Consider the following 18,835-nt stretch of genomic DNA (forward strand, 5'->3'; position numbering starts at 1 on the left):
GATATGTCGTCATTGCTAGGTTGCGTGTTCAAAGCATTACAGTAAATGTCGGGGAAAGACAGGATATAGGCGAATCACTTATTTATTTTATTGTATCAGCACTTTTTTGATTAATATTAGCCATTATGTTTCTGTGTAATCCAAGAGCCCTCGGGTACCTTTTAAAAACTTAGAAATGTGCTTACAGTCTGCATTATACTTTCATGATATCTCATGAGAACCGGTTATAAACACATTGCACGACTTAAAAAAAAAATACTGTATTATACTGGGGTTTCGCGAGTTTGTGTGCCCATATGCTAATCCTGGTGTACATGGTAAACAGTTTTTGCTTGCTGTCCACTATGGAGAGGCTCTGAGAGTATATTGTTCTCAAACTCAGATTTGCGCCCCAAATTTGCAAAGTAAAATTTGGACAGCAAGCAGGAAATACCAGATTGAAATGCTTATTACTATCTGAGTAAAATTGGCACTGCAGGGGCAGTAGGCCTATCTAGTTCCCCGTAGAAGCTGTCTTCGAACTGGATGTTCTCCGTTGAGGTTGTTTCCTGCCACTGCATCCACGACATGGAGTCTAGGAATTACAGAACATGAGGCTTGCCTATATCTCAGAAAGGGCAGGAGGTTAAAACCCATGAAGAATAGGTCCTGAGGACCCCCAAAGTGGGCCACGGCAGATAGGCCTAGCGGAAAAGTAAACCATAAAATAACACACATGGCATTCCCATTCCCTCCTAACATGAGAGTCTTAACTATGAGAGGATGCGAGGGCCTAGGTGGGGAATTACTTTAATAATTGTCACACATTTTACTCTTTTTTATAGTTTTACTATAAAGACATTTTACTTTGCTGTATAGTTTCTGTATATAGGCACATACTTGAATTTTGGCTAAAAAATTTGTAGATATTCCCACTATTATTGCCCAGCTAGATGCAGCAACATTTAAAGGGATAGTTCACCCAAAAATGACAATTATCCCATGATTTACTCACCCTCAAGCCATCCTAGATGTATATATCTTCTTTTAGACAAACACAATCGGAGATATATTTAAAAATATATCTCCGATTTTAAAGCCCAAAAATATTCATCCATCCATTATAAAAAATAATCCATATGGCTTCAAGGGGTTAATAAAGGCCTTTTGAAGTGAAGCGATGCGATTTGTAAGAAAAATATCCATATTTAAAACTTTATAAATACAAATAACTAGCTTCAGGCGGACAACCCTGACGCAATGTATCATGACGTAAGATGTAGGAGTAGCGTGAACTTAGATGCCTCTCAGGGTTCAAACAAATAGGGCTGAGCAACAAACTCAAGCTCCTCTTCTCTTATATCGAAATCTTCCGACATTTCTCTTTAAAAAATATAATTTTAGACCTCTAATTCATGACTGGTGTTTTGTTTTGCTCTATTCTCTGCGTTTCTGCGTTCATCATTACGACATGCGTCAGGTCAGAGGTCACTCTTCCGCCGCACAGCGATGTGTATGGGATTCTGACGGAAGCTATAGTTAATAAAGTTTTAAATATGGACATTTTTCTTACAAAAACCCATCATTTCACTTCAGAAGGCCTTTATTAACCCACTGGAGCCTTATGGATTACTTTTATGATGAACGGATGATACACCTAGGATGGCTTGAGGGTCAGTAAAGCTTAGTATAATTTTCATTTTTGGGTGAACTATCCCTTTAATAAATAATTTAAACTCTGGAAGAAGATTGTGTTGGAAAAATATTATTATTGGAACAAAAACAATGCACATTGCCAAGCATGTAGGTTTTACAAGCATTTGGAACATGTTGAAACTACTGACGAGAGAGTTCTGTCAAAGAGTGTTGATTTTATTATCATAAGTTTGTTTGCATAAAACTACATAACTTTAAACTATTGTTTGTATAGTGCAGGAAAAGAATTTAACCCATACCTGTGAAGAATTTGTGTGAGAGGTCATGACATTTACCCCTATTTTAATTGGAATGGTTTAGGGAAGTTTAGGAAATCAAAATGTCACATGTCTGCAAAGTTTTCATACCTTAAACACTTCCAGGAGGCAAAGCCAGGGTATTTTTTTTTTTCTTTCCGAGCAGCAGTTATAGCTCAGTTGTCAGTTTTTCATTAGGTTTTAATGTGGGTCATCTCAGTGGAGGCATAAAATAAAAGTGACCTGTTTTGCGACAATTTTCCTCTTTTCCACAGTTAAAAAGTCCTGGTTTAAAGTCTATCACTTGACAGTTTAGGCACGTGGCTGGTGCTTCTACCAAAACAATCAGGATATAATCTTGGCCCAGAGCAATATGGGTAATGCTCAGACCAATCTTGCATGAAAGGAATGCAGCTTTATCAGCGCTGTTTCCCTCCATTTTACAGTGCAAAGTGTTTCTTTTCACTTTTGGGTAAAAAATATTCAAACATATGAGTGCATAAGGTACCCTTCATATCATTTTTGCTGCTAGGTCTGAAGGTTTAGTTAATAGTTTCTATTGAATACTTGTATGAACAGATCATTCATACCCAACCTCACACCTCACTTAGCACAAAGTGTTCCAGCTATTCATTGCAGCTCTGATCATGGCGATAGCTTTAACTAAAAAAAAAATAAATAAAGTAAAATAAAATAAACATCATATTTATAGGTTTTTAAAGAGGAATTGCAGACAGACACAATAAACAATGTGGAGATATAATTCCTGCCTCGTTACACATAGTTTAGTGGCATGATTCAACATTCAAATGTTAAAGATAATCAAATAAAGACATGTTTTCCTGATGTGCATACTGATCGCACATTTTTCTTCAACCAGTAAGCCTTTACAAATCTGTATTCACTCGAGTATTTCTTCATGAAGCTGTTTAATATGCACAGTGGGATCCAAAACTATGAGATCACATGACTTGTTGCATTGTGATTTTTACAGTTTGTACTAAAAGCTGCAGAAATTTCATATGTTTGTGTAAGCTCTGATGATTACGTAACCAGAATGATCAGAGTGCGAACATGTCTGTACAGAGTTTGCATGCTCAGTATCACTAATTTACTTATTGATCTAGAAAAGGTGCTGAATCTATTCTTATGCATACAGCATAACATTTCTTTATTTTAGTTTTAAATTACATTTTATCCATGCACTGGACACCACTGCATAATGAGCAGTGTTGGGGAAAGTAATTTTTTACAAGTAATGTGTTACAACATTGCGTTATTCCCTAAAAAAGTAACTAAGTGCGTTACTTAGTTACATTTTTTTAGAAAATAATGTGTCATTCTACTTTTGCGTTACTTTTCTCACCTGAGCTGGACTTGGTTGTTTGTAATTTTCGTCATTAGGAGGGTCCATGGACATCTGCGCACACTGTCCGCGTGCAGCGCAATTTTTGTGTCCGGACGGATGGTGCATGTACAACAGGGTATGTGTGAGTGACTACAGCACTTAAAAACAAAGTCCACTAGATAGTGCGCATGTGCCGAAGGCGTCTTTCCGCACTCAGAGCCAAAGGAGTATGCTTTGAAAGGCTCACATGCTCAACTATTCGAGAGACGGATTGGAATGAAAAAAATTAAGTATACCCAGGCCTTAAAGGATTAGTTCACTTTCAAATGAATATTACTCCAAGATTTACTCATCCTCAAGCCATCCTATATATGACTTTCTTCTTTCTGATGAACACAATCTGAGGTATATTAAACAAGTATACTGATGCACCCGAGCTTTATAATGGCAGTATGAGCTGAAGAAAGTGTCTCCATCCACATCCATCCATCATAAACGTACTCCACATGGCTCCAGGGGGTTAATAAAGGCCTTCTGAAGTGGAACGTTTTCAGTAAAGTCAAAAAATAGACTTTAGAGAACAACGGAGCTATAATGAACACACATGTTCTAATTTTGTGTTTATTAGAGGTCAAATAAATGGAGTCACCCTTACATGGTCAGTAATGGAGCTTGGATGTCATCTAGTGAAAAAGTTTGGTACTGCGCCTAAACAAAATCTTACTGAAAGCTCATTTTTGAAATATATCAAACTAAAATTTGGAATGTTGACATTTTTGGCTTTGATTTTCTTGCAGTTTAAGAGTAAAACATGTTTTGTAATATATTATTATAAAATATAAATAATTATATTTTTACATTTTCATAAATTTAAACTTCTATAACTTTTTTTTTTTATTTCACTTTCCTAATTTATTTCACTTCTAAAATAATCTGACAAGTTTCTTCTTTAAAACAAGACCAACCTTGGGTCTATATTCCAAAGCATTCTTGAATTACAACCATTTAAGTTTGGATAGTGCATTTTCATGTCTATGCGAAAAAAGGGGGTGACAGTTACGGTATTTAAAGGGTTAGTTCACCCAAAAATGAAAATTCTGTCATTAATTACTCACCCTCGTGCCGTTTTACACTCGTAAGACCTTCGTTGATCTTCGGAACACAAATTAAGATATTTTTGTTTAAATCCGATGGCTCCATGAGGCCTAGATATGGAGCAATGACATTTCCTCTCTCAAGATCCATAAAGGTACTAAAAACATATTTAAATCAGTTCATGTGAGTACAGTGGTTCAATATTAATATTATAAAGCGACGAGAATACTTTTGGTGCGCCAAAAAAAACAAAATAACGACTTATTAAGTGATGGCTGATTTCAAAACACTGCTTCAGGAAGATTCGGAGCGTAATAAACAAAAATATCTCCATTTGCATTCCGAAGATTAACGAAGGTCTTACGGGTCTGGAACGGCATGAGCGTGAGTAATAAATGACAGAATTTTCATTTTTGGGTGAACTAACCCTTTAAACCTGTTTTTCTAAGAATTCCATTCCTGAAAATCATAGCAATCAGGTGACTTCAGATAAACATTAACTTTTGTTACAGACAAGAAGTGAAAACAGATGAGAGAAGTAAAACAGATTTGGAAAGGACTCAAATCCAGCTTCCATATGATATTGAAATTATATGATATTGGGTGAGTAAAGCTTGGGCTAATTTTCATTTGAAAGTAATTAGTGAACTAATCCTTTAAGCCTCAGGCTTAATGCAAATAATACAAATTCACACCTGTATGCCGATTCATTAATGAATCATTCTGTAATGAAAGTATGTGACAACATCCTGTCTAAAATGTAATTTAATCAATATTAAGTTAATGTTTAACTGTTGAATAAAAGCAATATCACACTTGCAATGGTGCTGTTGGACTATATTTAAAAAAATGTTTCAATATTCAAAATTTTCAGCATCATTACTCCAGTCTTCAGTGTCACATGATCCTTCAGAAATCATTCTAATATGCTGATTTGGTGCTCAAGAAACATTTCTTACTATTATCAATGTTGAAATTAGTTGTGCTGCTTAATATTTTTATGGAAAATGTGATACATTTTTTTACAGGCTACTTTGATGAATAAGAAGAACAGGATTTCAAATCTTTTGTAACTATAAATTGTCTTTACTCTCATTTATGATATTATGCGTCCTTGTTGAATAAAAGTATTTAAAAAAAAAAAAAAAAACATACTGACCCTAAACTATTAAATGGTAGTATATCAGCATGATACAACTGTTACATTCACCCCTTTCAGGAAACAATCCACACATTTGAAAGCAAACTTCAACTTTGATCATAATCAACTCATATCAGTATCTATAAAGATTCCAGACACATGTAGGTCTGGCCGTCAACCAACATCTCTCCGGTGAAAAGGGTTGGGTCAGAATAACTCTTAGCTGAGCTGCACAGGGCGACATTCTTGAGAAACAAAGGCTGTCCTGAATATAAAAACTTCCAATTGTCTATTTTTATTCAGTTCATTGTAAATTCAGATGCCTTTTGATTTGGATTTCAACAGTAAGCTTTTGGGAAAGTACAGTGAAACCTGACAAACACATAGCTGCAGGGTGATTGGGGTTATAACATTATTTAGTCAGCTAATTTGATTTGAAACAGTTTTTTTTTTTCTTGAAAATTTTTGCAATTATACAATATATTCAATTAAAAAGATAATTAAGCATCTGAATCGCAAAATGTCTAATTTCTGCAAAAATAATGACTAAGGATTTCCAAATACGCTGCACATTTTCCATTGGTTGGTTAAACAGAAAACCCAAACCAAGGCTTATGCCACTGGTTGAGCTGTTGCTGTATCAGGCTGGTTGGGGTGATCGAACAAATCCAGTTTGATAGCACCACAGAAACAGCGTTTACACTTTTTTGTGAAATCAGTCTACAACTTACTTATAGTTTTCTGTCTACATTAAAGCTAGGGTATGCAGTTTTGTAGAGATTAGCAATAGCAATCTAGCTTTTAAAGCATAATATCCCCTTCAGATCGCTCTCCAAAGCCACGCCTCCTCCAAAACACAGAGCAGAGTCTGCAAAGCATCATGAAAAACTCATGTCTCAAAGCACATTACAATAGTAATGAATGTAAACAACATATAAAGAGCCCAGACTTGCACCACTTGACTGCTGCAGAGTAATTTTGATAGCGTTGATAAAATGTTTTTTTTGTTTGTTTGTTTTTTGCGGCGCTCAATGACTAACTCTGCATAGCATCATGGAGGTCCCTGAAGACTTGTGATGTCTGCATGTGATATCGGACAGATGATTCTTCCACAGAAGGTACATAGACAACTTCTATTATTGATTGTTCTCAGGAGATTAGGAAAGGAGAAATTATTTTAAAGTGTTAAAGTGTTAGTCACCCCAAAAATAAAATTCTGTCATAATTTACCCACCATCATGTCGAGACAAACCAGCATGGCTTACTTTCTTCCATGGGACACAAAAAAAGACGCTTCGAACTGTTGTTGAACTCTAATGTTAACTGTTTTGTCCATATAATGAAAGTCAGTTGGGTCCAAAAATCCACTGACTTTTATTGTATGGACAAAACAGTTAACATTAGAGTCTTCTTTTTCATTTTGGAGTGACATAGGGTGAATAATATACTACAGAATGTTCGTTTTTGGTTAGACTGTCTTTTTAACATCGAAAAAAGACATACTGTACACCCCCTTTAAGCAGTCCATTCACTCATTCAGTTTCAAAAAGTGACATACCATCTCTTTGAAGCATGTCCTTTGATTCAATAATCCTTTATTTTCAGTCATTTGACAACTCAGGAATGAGAAAATACAGAATTTTCCACCAAAATCCCATTGTATACTGTGAGTTATTAACACGTAACCTGACTAAATAAATTAGAAAGAAAATAAGAGAAGAAAATAAGACTTCCAACACGTCTTTGAGGTTGTGCTCACAACTCGGCCTACAGAGTTTGCATTCGGTATAATACACTGTACAATGCAGCATGAAGATTGAAAAAACATTGATAAAATAAGACCACAGAGACAAACACAAAAGATAAATAAATAGGAACCAACAAGACAAATTAGGAAAAAAAACAAAAAAAAAACACATTAGTTCAAACACCAGTCCTTTGTCCAAATCATCAAAATGATCCTGAATCACATTTAAAAGGGTCCTTGCAGACAAATGGAGGAAAAAAAAAACCACTGTGTCCACCGTCGTACCTTACAGGTTCCCAAAAAAGTCTTTCCACTTCACAAAGTCTTCTGAACACGTTCCTCGTGGGTCATTTTACGCTTACATGGCTTTCGTGTGTACAATATTGTGTCAAACATTTGATCAGTTTTCGTGAAACTATGCAGCAGAAGAAATCCAGTCTTTTTGTACATTCCTGCGTAGAATCCAGCTCTACACAGTTAGATCTGAAACTGTCTCCACACTCAACACTCTCTCTTTCTCTCTCTCTCTCTCTCCACATACACCCACTCACACTCATAAATACAATAAGGCTGAAACAGGTGCTAGCATTACAGGTATGACTGTTATGTAGCATGTTCAGTTTGGTACCAATCTGTGACAGGAATAGAGTAAAGAGGAAATCGTAGCGAGACTGCATTCCAAAGAAATTCAAAGTGCCGCCATCGATATATGAAATAGTCTCTGGCAAAGACATACAACTTAACTGGCAGTCTTTGTTTCCTTGCTGATTATATGTTCCTCTGTTAAAACTTCCTCTGTTTTCTATTGAAGATCACAAAGCCAAAGTGAATTTCCCAGTCGGTGCAATTGGGTCAGTCTGAAAACCTTTTGAGTTTCCTATACAAACAGCAGTTTTGGGTGGAATTATCTTGGCATGTGGGTCCTCTTTCATGTATGTAGAAGTAGCAACTGAAGGTTAGCATCCTTACACCCAAACACAGGCTCATTTAAGAGGCAACATATTCGCAATTCATCGATTTTTGTGTCTGAGGGCTGCCGTGAAGTAACATGTTAATGGCTTGTCTTGTATTTCCTTGAGTCCTCTTTAATGTTACAGGAAATATTGTATGAGAGAACACTTTGCATGAGGATATCACAAAGGAAGCAATGGGGAGCTAAATAGTGTGTAGAATCAAAGAAGTTAGCTTTGGCTCCCAGGGCATCTTTTATCACTTCTTTCATCGTAATTAACGGGATAGTTCACCAGAAAATGAAACTTGCTACTTTACTCATCCTCATGTTGTTCAAAAAATGTTTGAACTTTGTTTCTTCTGTGGAACACAAAAGAAAAGATGTTGGACCACACCAACTTTCAGTACAAGGACAAAAACAGGTCTTCACAATTATGTTCCACAGAAAAAAGAAAGTCATACAGGTTTGATACGACATGAGGGTGAGTAAATGATGATAATTTTATCCCTTTTAAAGTAGATACAATCCTACCGATGACTTCACGCTTTGTACATGTTGGCGGCAGTGGCGAGCGCTAACTGCCCATTGGCCTGCGACCACACACGGCTCCTCCTCCAGTAGTCCATTGGGATCGGCGTGTGGGATGCTATCGTGGTAGCTGCTGAAGCTGATGTTGTCCTCCTTCAGCTCAATGGTCCAAAACGGGGCATTCAGTTTTCGGTTGCGGTACTCACGATACGTATACACTCCTCCGACGAAGCCCATGAGGAGAACGACGACCACAATGATGACGGCGAGAATAATGATGTTAAACTGCGTCCAGGACACTACTGTTAGAGCAGAGGCTGTGCTGTTGTGTCCTGCAGGAGTCTCCTGTGCCGGACTGCAGGGTCGGTAGGCTTGGGTAGGTGGTGGGGGAGGAGGAAGTGAGGAGACGAGAAGGTGTAGAAGAAACGGAACTTGTGGATTTGGGGATTTCTGTTGTGGAGGTCTTGATGTCTTGAGTTGGGGAGATTCTTACAGCTGAGAGAGAGAAAGAGAAAGAGTCAATGATTAAAATGGCTGGTGTGTCTGCAGAGATGGCAAAGGATATAAATGAAAAATTATTAACTTGGAGTGAGTAATTGAACAAGCATTCAAGATTACGATCAATCTTGATGCAAATCTGCTGATAAACCAAACCAGTCGATTTTTGTTTTCTATTATTTTTCAAAGTTGTAAACATAGATTATTGGAGTTACAGTATCTCACAGAAGTGAGTACACCCCTCACATTTTTGTAAATATTTTATTATATCTTTTCATGTGACAACACTGAAGAAATGACACTTTGCTACAATGTAAAGTAGTGAGTGTACAGCTTGTATAACAGTGTAAATTTGCTGTCCCCTCAAAATAACTCAACACACAGCCATTAATGTCTCAACTGCTGGCCACAAAAGTGAGTACACTCCTAAGTGAAAATGTCCAAATTGGGCCCAATTAGCCATTTTCTCTCCCCGGTGTCATGTGACTTGTTAGTGTTACAAGGTCTCAGGTGTGAATGGGGAGCAGGTGTGTTAAATTTGGTGTTATCGCTCTCATACTGGTCACTGGAAGTTCAACATGGCACCTCATGGCAAAGAACTCTCTGAGGATCTGAAAAAAAGAATTGTTGCTCTACATAAAGATGGCGTAGGCTATAAGAAGATTGCCAAGACCCTGAAACTGAGCTGCAGCACGGTGGCCAAGACCATACAGCGGTTTAACAGGACAGGTTCCACTCAGAACAGGCCTCGCCATGGTTGACCAAAGAAGTTGATTGCACGTGCTCAGTGTCATATCCATATCAATATCAAACATACAGTATCTCACTTCTGTGAAATACTGCATGTTTTACAAGAAAATACTATTTCAGCCTTTCTACTGATTTCATGTTTATTTCAATGTGTTACTTAGAGCTGACCAATTTATTGGTCTGCCGATTTTATCAGCCGATATGAGCCTGTCGCTGGTATATCTGTATTGGCATATATGCTGCAGATATGCCACCGATATGAACATTTCGGGCATGCACCGTGGTTCATCTCAAATCTGACAACGCATCTATAATATGGTTTGTTGAAAATAGCAACATCTAAAACAGACAGAGAGAGTTCAGCTAATGTATGTTTCAGTCGATGAATACGTACTGGATCGTGCATTGTCTTAAAGGGAAAAAAGCCTAATATGCTGTCTGTGTTTTTAATGTTAACCCTTTCAAGCGTGAGTTTAAAATATTCTAACTGACCCCCCAGAGTGAGTATTTTTAAGGCGACCGTTATTTTAGAACGTTTGCCCTTATTGTTTCCATGGGGACGCGTCATGAATGCAGCCACAATAACACTGAATGACAGATGGATTGTTATTATTTTGTTTTTCCTTTTTTATTTAAAATATTCACAAACTTGCTTACCATGTCATCAACTATCTGATATTCCGATTCTCAAATATGTGTAAGTGAGTGTGTTTTGTCGTTTAAAAACCTTTATAAATGATCTTTATCTTGATCTATAACGCCATCTTAGTTTGCCCCGCAGTTCGCAGAGTCCTGTCAGTCGGATTTACAGCAGGTGAATTCATCAGTTTCTCCCGAAATATATGCAAGTAAGTGGCTGGTGAACTAGAAGAATAATAGAGCAAACTTTATAGTTACTTAAGCCCATTATGTGTGTCGGATATGAATAAATGTCGGCAAATTATATTTGAATGTATTGTTATTGCTGCTTCCACTGATGTCTAACATCAGTGTGTATTTTACAAACTCTAAATGTATTGTTTTACTGATGCTTATGCGTATTTAAATGTCTGAAACCTTATGTGGCTGAAAACACTGCGTGGCTGAAAACACTGCATAGCTGTGATATATGTCCGTCTCGCAGCCAAAGCGCAAAAGCACAGTTTGAATCTGGCAGTTTTGTGACGTTGCTGAATATTCTAAATCCCATATGTGGGACCGTACGCCCAGGGGCACAGAAATAAAAATCCCATATGTGGGACCGTACCGCTCAAAGGGTTAATAAACAAATGACAAATGACAATGAGATCACTCACTGCTCTTGTCTGAATAGCTTTTGTAACTTCAATAATGATTACTTAATCTTTATTTAATTTATACAGTGAAGATAATATGCAGTGTTATTTTATATTTGATTATTTTATTCATTTTCTGTACCTGAAAACAACTGTTAGATACCTGAAATACCTGCTGTTGCTTGTAGTTTGATTATTAGAGCCCAATCACTGATGGTGTGAGGACCCTATTGGAATTGCTCCGTTTCTTATTATTATTCTTCCGTTTCTGGCAAATGAATCGCTTTTTTGAGGGCATAAACATGCTCAAAAACTCATGAAACTTTGCACATGCATCAGAAGTGGTAAAAAAATGTACGTCTGATATGGGTTTCAGAATTAGGTGTGGCAAAATGGCTTGATAGCGCCACCTACGAAATTTCAATGAAGTGCCCCTCGTGCTATGTTTCACGTACAGGTATGAAATTCGGTACACACATGTAACAGACCAATACCTACAAAATAGTCTCTTGTTACGAAATCTGAAAAGGAAGTGAGATATTTTGAATTTTCTCTGCAAAATTTGTGCAATTTTTGCCATTTCCAGACGTTGTACTTTAACGAAAGGAAGTTGTTGTAACTCGGGCATACAATGTCATAGGGCAACAGGAAATGTCATATTTTACACTGTGATTAACTCCTCGTAGAGATTTAACCAGATCAACATCATATGTTGTCAGTCTAATCTTAAGACCTTAGTGATGATAAATATCAAAGATCTTGAGTTTTCATTGAAGGGTGTGTTCGTGGCGGCCTGACAAAGTCTGATGTTTCGACATGAAAGAGGAAGCTGTTGTAAATCAGGCATGTCCGATCTGCCCCAAACTTCACATGTGTGATGAGAATCCTGCCCTGAACACATCTATATGCCAATATTTAGTTAGTCATAGCGTCACCTGCTGGCAACAGGAAATGGCATGCTTTACACTGTAATTCACTCCCAGAAACACATTTCAATATGCCACGAAGTATCAAACACACTAGAAACATGTTAAATCATGCAACACTTGGCTAAGTGCTAATGTTTGCGATTAACACCACGAAACAGGAAGTTGTTGTAACTCAGGCATACGATGTCCGATCTGCTCCAAACTTTACATGTTTGATAATAGTCCTGGCCTGAAGACATCTACATGGCAATATTCAGCTACGGTCACAGCGCCACCTGTTGGCAGCAGGAAGTGTGGCACTTTGAAATGACTTTGCCATAATTGTCCAGTATTTACTCGCTTACATGCATTTTGCTCACTTTTCACTGATTTCCTAAGTCCAACGGGTGGCGGTGAGCCCGGGTGCGAGGGCCCTTTCATCGCTGCTTGCAGCTTTAATTTGTTCTTATTTTCTTTATTTTTATTTGACAGTTGTCCTATTTTCCCTGAACATAGCACATACCGAACTGTACCGAAACTGTGACTCTAAAACTGTGATAAAAACCGATCTGTGAGTAATTTGAACCGTTGCACCCCTATAATATACACAAAGAATATCGGCCGATATATCGATATCAGACTTTTTTTACTCCCTAATATCGGTATTCAAAGTAAATCAGTTTTTTTTTTTTTTTTTCCAGTGTAATATATATTTTTTATTTGTAGATCCTCATTTTTCTTTTAAATTTCAAGATTTGGACCATAAACATAAAATTATCCATTTAAATGATGTGTTTTTAAATGATGTATTGATTGCATCCTTTGAAGTGACACATAAAATCCATTGCAAAATGAGCAATCTAAATTTAAAATAAGATCTCCAAAAGGTATGTCAAGCTTTTGAATTAGAGTTTACCTTCTGCTATTTGTAATATTTCCATGTTCATGTTGATGCCTCTATGACAGAAGTTATTAAATGCATTAACAAGCATAAAAGAAGTTAAAGAGGTCATGAATTGAGAAATAAAATTTTCCTTTTGACATACAAGAGGCCATTGTACTACAAAAATATCCTGTAAGTTTCAGAACTTGAAACTTCCTCATTAGTCTAAAATCAGCTTTTTTATTGAAACTAAGCCACGTTTTGGATTTTGTTACATTATGGCGTAATGAAAGACTGCCTCTGCAGAAGAAAATCAATGCCTACTTCTAACACCATTGCCTTTTTAGCCCCGCCCATTGATACGCACATGTCATGTAGTGGTAACTACAAAAGAAAGCAAACACAGCAACAAAACGACAGAAATAGGATTACAAGAAGAGGATTACAAGAAGTTTTGAAGTGCCAAGTTGTGGAAAAACACAGTCTTTGCATTCCCTTCCTTATCATCCTAATGTTAAGAAAGCGCGGATGAACTTTATTTTTAACAAAGTTTCAGATCACATCAGTAAGACACTTCATTTGTTTGCTTAATTTTACTGCAGATTAATTTTTAAACAAGACATCGTTCGGCGCAGGCTCTTCAGAGAGACAAAATAAAAGATGATTCAGTGACAGCTGTTTTGGATTTGACAGTAATGTTGCAACACACAAGTGTGAGTGTTTTTACCATGTGTCACTATTGCTTTGTCTATTGCTAGCGGGGTGCTTTTGTTTTGGTTTTGACCTAGGCCATTCACTAAAATTCTGAATAAAAGCTTCATTGAGCGAGATTTTCTGTGTTGTCATCAGTAAGAGACAGTACTGGGTAGTAACTGATAACATGGAATCTGAATTACGTAATCAGATTCCAAAAAAGTAAGTGTAATAAGATTATATTACATTTTAAAATACTCATAATCAGATTACACATTACATGATTACATGTTTTTCTCACAATGGTGGTTGTAAGGCCCACCCAATCGGCCCAACGGCGGTTTCCCACAGGACGGGGAAGGTTTCTTGCACGTTCGGTCTTTTCAGTGTGGCAAAGTAGTTTAATTCCAAATAAACTTTTATCTCACGCCATTTTATTATGACCTCGAATTTAGTTTAGAATGTCAACTGATTATTGGTCATTTGTATAATAAATTAGCTCTACATTTGATTATTCTATTTAACTCTTTGCTCTTTCTGTACTCGTTTATTCGGATTCTTATAACGCTTTGAGTCTCGCACTGGCCGGGTATACAATCTCATATACACAAACTCGTCAGTCTTGGTCATTAGACAGAGGTGATGACTAATACTTTTAGACACCGCACCATGCTTGCTTATTTCTAAAAGTACGTTATTTAGTCCCCATAGATCTGAACACACTGAATTAAAGCAAGACTATATCTAACCAGAGGTCATGACCATTACCATAGAACCAAGCTGACCAATCTAACTTTTCTAATGGTAACTTTATATAATCATGCCGTGGTTTCCCCCGTACACTTAGTTAGAATAATATCACAATAATCAGAGGTTGAGGCTCACCCTATTCAGATTGGTCTGACAACCCTATGTTGTTCTGAACGGAAATGGTTCTGAACCGTTATTAGCCTACACAGTCTAAGTATACATAACTAATGCCAATGTGTTAGTCGGAGCTCTAAAATATCAGTTGGTGTGCCCCACTGCTCCACATAAACTGTACTTTAGTCCGTTACTAACCTGAGCGTAGATTTGTGGGATTTATGGATTTATAATCTACTAGAGTCAGTAATTTCAGAGTACGTCAGAATAAAGTCAAATATAACAATTTATTAGTCAGGTAAATGTATAATGCCAATTACATAATCAATTCAAAGATGATCAATACAAAACATCAGATGCTCAGAAACAGAGTAAAAGATGCATATCTGACATTAGGAAAATACACATGGCTGAGTATCTGAAGGACACTCAGCAATGTGGGCTGATCTGACTACAGAATCGCGCTGAGCCTCCTGCAACATCTCTTTAAACACTCAGACCAAGACAGAAACTTCTTTTAAATGGAAACATGAGTTCACAGTGGGAATTTGCATTAATCAGGGTCCTAGACTGAGTAGTTTACACCTTTTGGGGACAAAAGGCCATTTGCATGAAAGACCCTATGAAGGTGGACACACCCATTACAGAGAGCAAAATATCTCTAAAATCTTAAAACCTTTATTACCTTCTGGTTTACTTCTATGGTAATGAGACCTTTGTACCAGTCGCACTGAGACATTTCAAATGATACCAAACATGTATAATGTTGTATGATAACTGTTTACATTAAACCATATAGATTTTGGGTGAATTTCAGGTCATCTCTGCATGTAAAAAGAAGAGATGGGGGAAGAGGGGGGTGAAGGAAAGGAAATGTAGATTAAGGCAATGCTGAGGTGATTGACTCGATGTGATTGCGTTTCGGATGGGGATGCTAATTTTGCAAGAGCCTATCAATGAAAACTGAACACTGGATTTACAGAAATCATTTCGCTTTTAAGAAGTGTTTTCTCAGCAGCTCCTGACGAACACATTAATTATTATTTGAATTATCATTCAGTGAGTCATATAACCATGAATACCGTCTTTGGAAAGCTTTTGTCTTTCAAACACAATTAACATCATTTCTTTTTTACATCCGATGCAGGGATTCCCCAACTTTTTTTGTCAGCTGAACATCTTTGACCTAATATATTTACTAATATAAGTAGCCTCTGAGAATTTAAGCTCTTAAGTTAAAGATAGCTTTTCATTAAACTCAAGAACCCCCTGGAGTTCCATCAGAACCCCAGTCTAAGAAACCCTGACGTAATGTAACATTTAATACACTTTATGTTGTTGGTGATGAAGAATGAAATAGATTTTCTTTCTCTTTGTATTTTTATATCAATATGGTATATTTTATGCAAATCATTGTGATAAACAAGTTAGGTCAAAAGTAGTGCTGTAGTCAAGACCACCTAAACCAAGTCGAGACCAAGACCGAGGCAAGTCGAGACCGAGTCAAGACCAAGACCAGACTAGCACTCCTCAAATTCATCTGAAAGAACCACATTTACTGCCTGAGAAATGTCTTATTTTAATCAATAATTACAATTAGAATAATAAGACACTATATAGAGCTGTTACTAATCAATTGAAATCACTAACAATAAACTTTTGTTTATTAAACATTTGTAAAAAAAAAAAACAACAAAAAAAAAAACAATATCACATTTGCAATTGTGCTCATATTTGTGAAAACAGCTCTCTTTTTTGTGATATTGCTAATTATATCATATGTTATAATATAAATATCAAGATACAAGTACTTTTTTGCAATCATATCTTGAATTTTGTGGGCATTTGTATTAATTTTGGTGACATTTTTTACATAATCCCTTGTTGATTTCTGACCCGGCACAACAGTAACAAATTAATAAAATTAGAAATAAGTTATACATCCATTCAAATTAATGATGTTAAAAGATTAGTTCACTTTCAAATTAAAATTTCCTGATAATTTACAAAATATTGACACTTTGGGCCCAATTTGGACATTTTCACTTAGGGGTGTACTCACTTTTGTGGCCAGCGGTTTAAACATTAATGGCTGTGTGTTGAGTTATTTTGAGGGGACAGCAAATTTACACTGTTATACAAGCTGTACACTCACTACTTTACATTGTAGCAAAGTGTCATTTCTTCAGTGTTGTCACATGAAAAGTTATAATAAAATATTTACAAAAATGTGAGGGGTGTACTCACTTCTGTGAGATACTGTATATAACAATTAGTTCAAACTTTGACCTGTGGAGGGCAGTAATACACTTAGCAGTGTCTACACTGCCAGAATTCTAATAGAGAAGGAGAAGAAGAAAGCTAGTTCAAGACGAGCGCTTATGGTTAAAATGTATATAATTTTTAAAAAACATTTAGAAAATGACCGATCATTTCACTAGATAAGACCCTTATTCCTCGTCTGGGATTGTGTAGAGCTCTTTGAAGCTGCACTGAAACTGTAATTTTGACCTTCAACCGTTTGGGGCCAATTGAAGTCCACTATAAGGAGAAAAATCGTGGAATGTTTTCATCAAAAACCTTATTTTTTTTTCGACTGCAGAAAGAAAGACATAAACATCTTGGATGACATGGGGGTGAGTAAATTATCAGGAAATTTAAATTTGAAAGTGGACTAATCCTTTAACAAAGAAACGAGACAATTTAGCGATATCCCCGCAGTTGCGGCCTTGACCGGTCTTGAAATAAAATCCTGAGTCCTTTTAGTCTGAGACCAAGACAAGACCGAGACCAAATGCAGCTGAGACCAACACAACACCTTCAAAAAAGACCATTTTTAAAGACTTTTTTAGTCAAAAGTAATCAATGGTTAATCTAAAAGTAACCAAAAAGTAGTCAGATTATATTACCTTAAATGTGTAATGTAATGGATTATGTTACTAACTACAACTGGTAGACATTACAACACGTATCATTTTATTTAAAACACGACACTGCAAATGACAATGTCTTTCACTTTTCAATAAAAGGATAAACTATGAATTATGGGCTAATTATAGGCTAACTATGAATTAGTTAGCCTATGCAATATGCATAAATGTTTCACATTGTTGGCAAATGTTTCAACTATGTAACAAGATATTTTACAACATCAGAAGTTTTCAAAGCAATTCCATGTAATGGCAGGGACAATGAAAATGATTTTAATATGCAAAACTGTTACCCAATCATAGCAGTGGGTGTTTACTTCCAAGTCTTGCATGCGGCATGGCCATCAAAACAGTGTTTGGAAGAGACAGTCAAAGTCAGGATTAAAAAAAAGCAGCGTTATTTTAAATTAGGATGTGTTTTGATGTAAAAAATCTTGATAAGTAGACCTCAGAGAACATTACAAAATAAAATTTAAAAAATCCACTTTATGACCCCTTTAATACTAACCCTAACCCTTTAAAACACATAATACAAATATATACATTCAACTTTGTCACTTTAATGTTAGACACCATAATACATAAAATAAGGCGTTGTCAAAGGTATACAGTGCCTACACAGGAAATCTACACCAACCATAAACAACTGTCCTTAACATAGATCCTTATCCCCTGTAAGGTAAAAGTGCGAACGGTGTAATAAAATCATTAAAAATTATCCAGACTACATAGAAGCTTGCAGTCACTATTCATGACTCATGAGATCCCAGCAACCACTTCAGCAACAAATTCACTCACATACCATTGACATGACATCATTGTGAGTTAATAAAGTGACACATGCTTTTACATCAATGGGACAACAGACTCCCCCAGTCTATCAATGACCACTCGATACTAGAGATGCACAAATACTAAATTTCTCTGCCGATACCGATATCTGATTATTCAGAATATCAGCCGATACCAAGAGAATTTACTTGAGGAAAAAAAAAAAAAATCTCTCCCAACTAATGCTGTAAACTACACAGGGAACCCTCTCATTTGGTACTGGAACATAGCAGACTTGGGGAGAGCAAAAATCTCTATTTGCAGAGATTTTTTGTAGCAGCTGTGTAAATCAGAGTTGTAAGCCAGGTAACAAAGTCCAGTGTCAAACACCAAGAAAACAGTCCAATCAGGAAACAAAATCCAAAACAAATCCAAGAGAGTGCACGATATAACAAGACCGATAATCCAAAATCAAGGCAAGACACAACAATGGGAAAATGCTCAGAATTGCAATGAACAAAG

The 18,835-nt window shown here is 36.4% G+C and overlaps 1 protein-coding gene across 1 annotated transcript in view; it reads right to left on the bottom strand.

The window, feature by feature from the left end:
- Positions 1–7,090: 7,090 nt before the first annotated feature.
- The window catches only part of si:ch211-158d24.2 (multiple epidermal growth factor-like domains protein 9), a 48,624-nt gene continuing 36,879 nt past the window's right edge, over positions 7,091–18,835 (bottom strand). Inside the window, 3 exon segments of the mRNA XM_051903425.1 lie at positions 7,091–8,804; positions 8,806–9,078; positions 9,080–9,237. Of these exon segments, the coding sequence (XP_051759385.1) occupies positions 8,754–8,804; positions 8,806–9,078; positions 9,080–9,237 (482 nt within the window). The 3' untranslated portion in view covers positions 7,091–8,753.

Source organism: Ctenopharyngodon idella, chromosome 8, assembly GCF_019924925.1.
Source record: "Ctenopharyngodon idella isolate HZGC_01 chromosome 8, HZGC01, whole genome shotgun sequence".
Taxonomy (NCBI): Eukaryota; Metazoa; Chordata; class Actinopteri; order Cypriniformes; family Xenocyprididae; genus Ctenopharyngodon; species Ctenopharyngodon idella.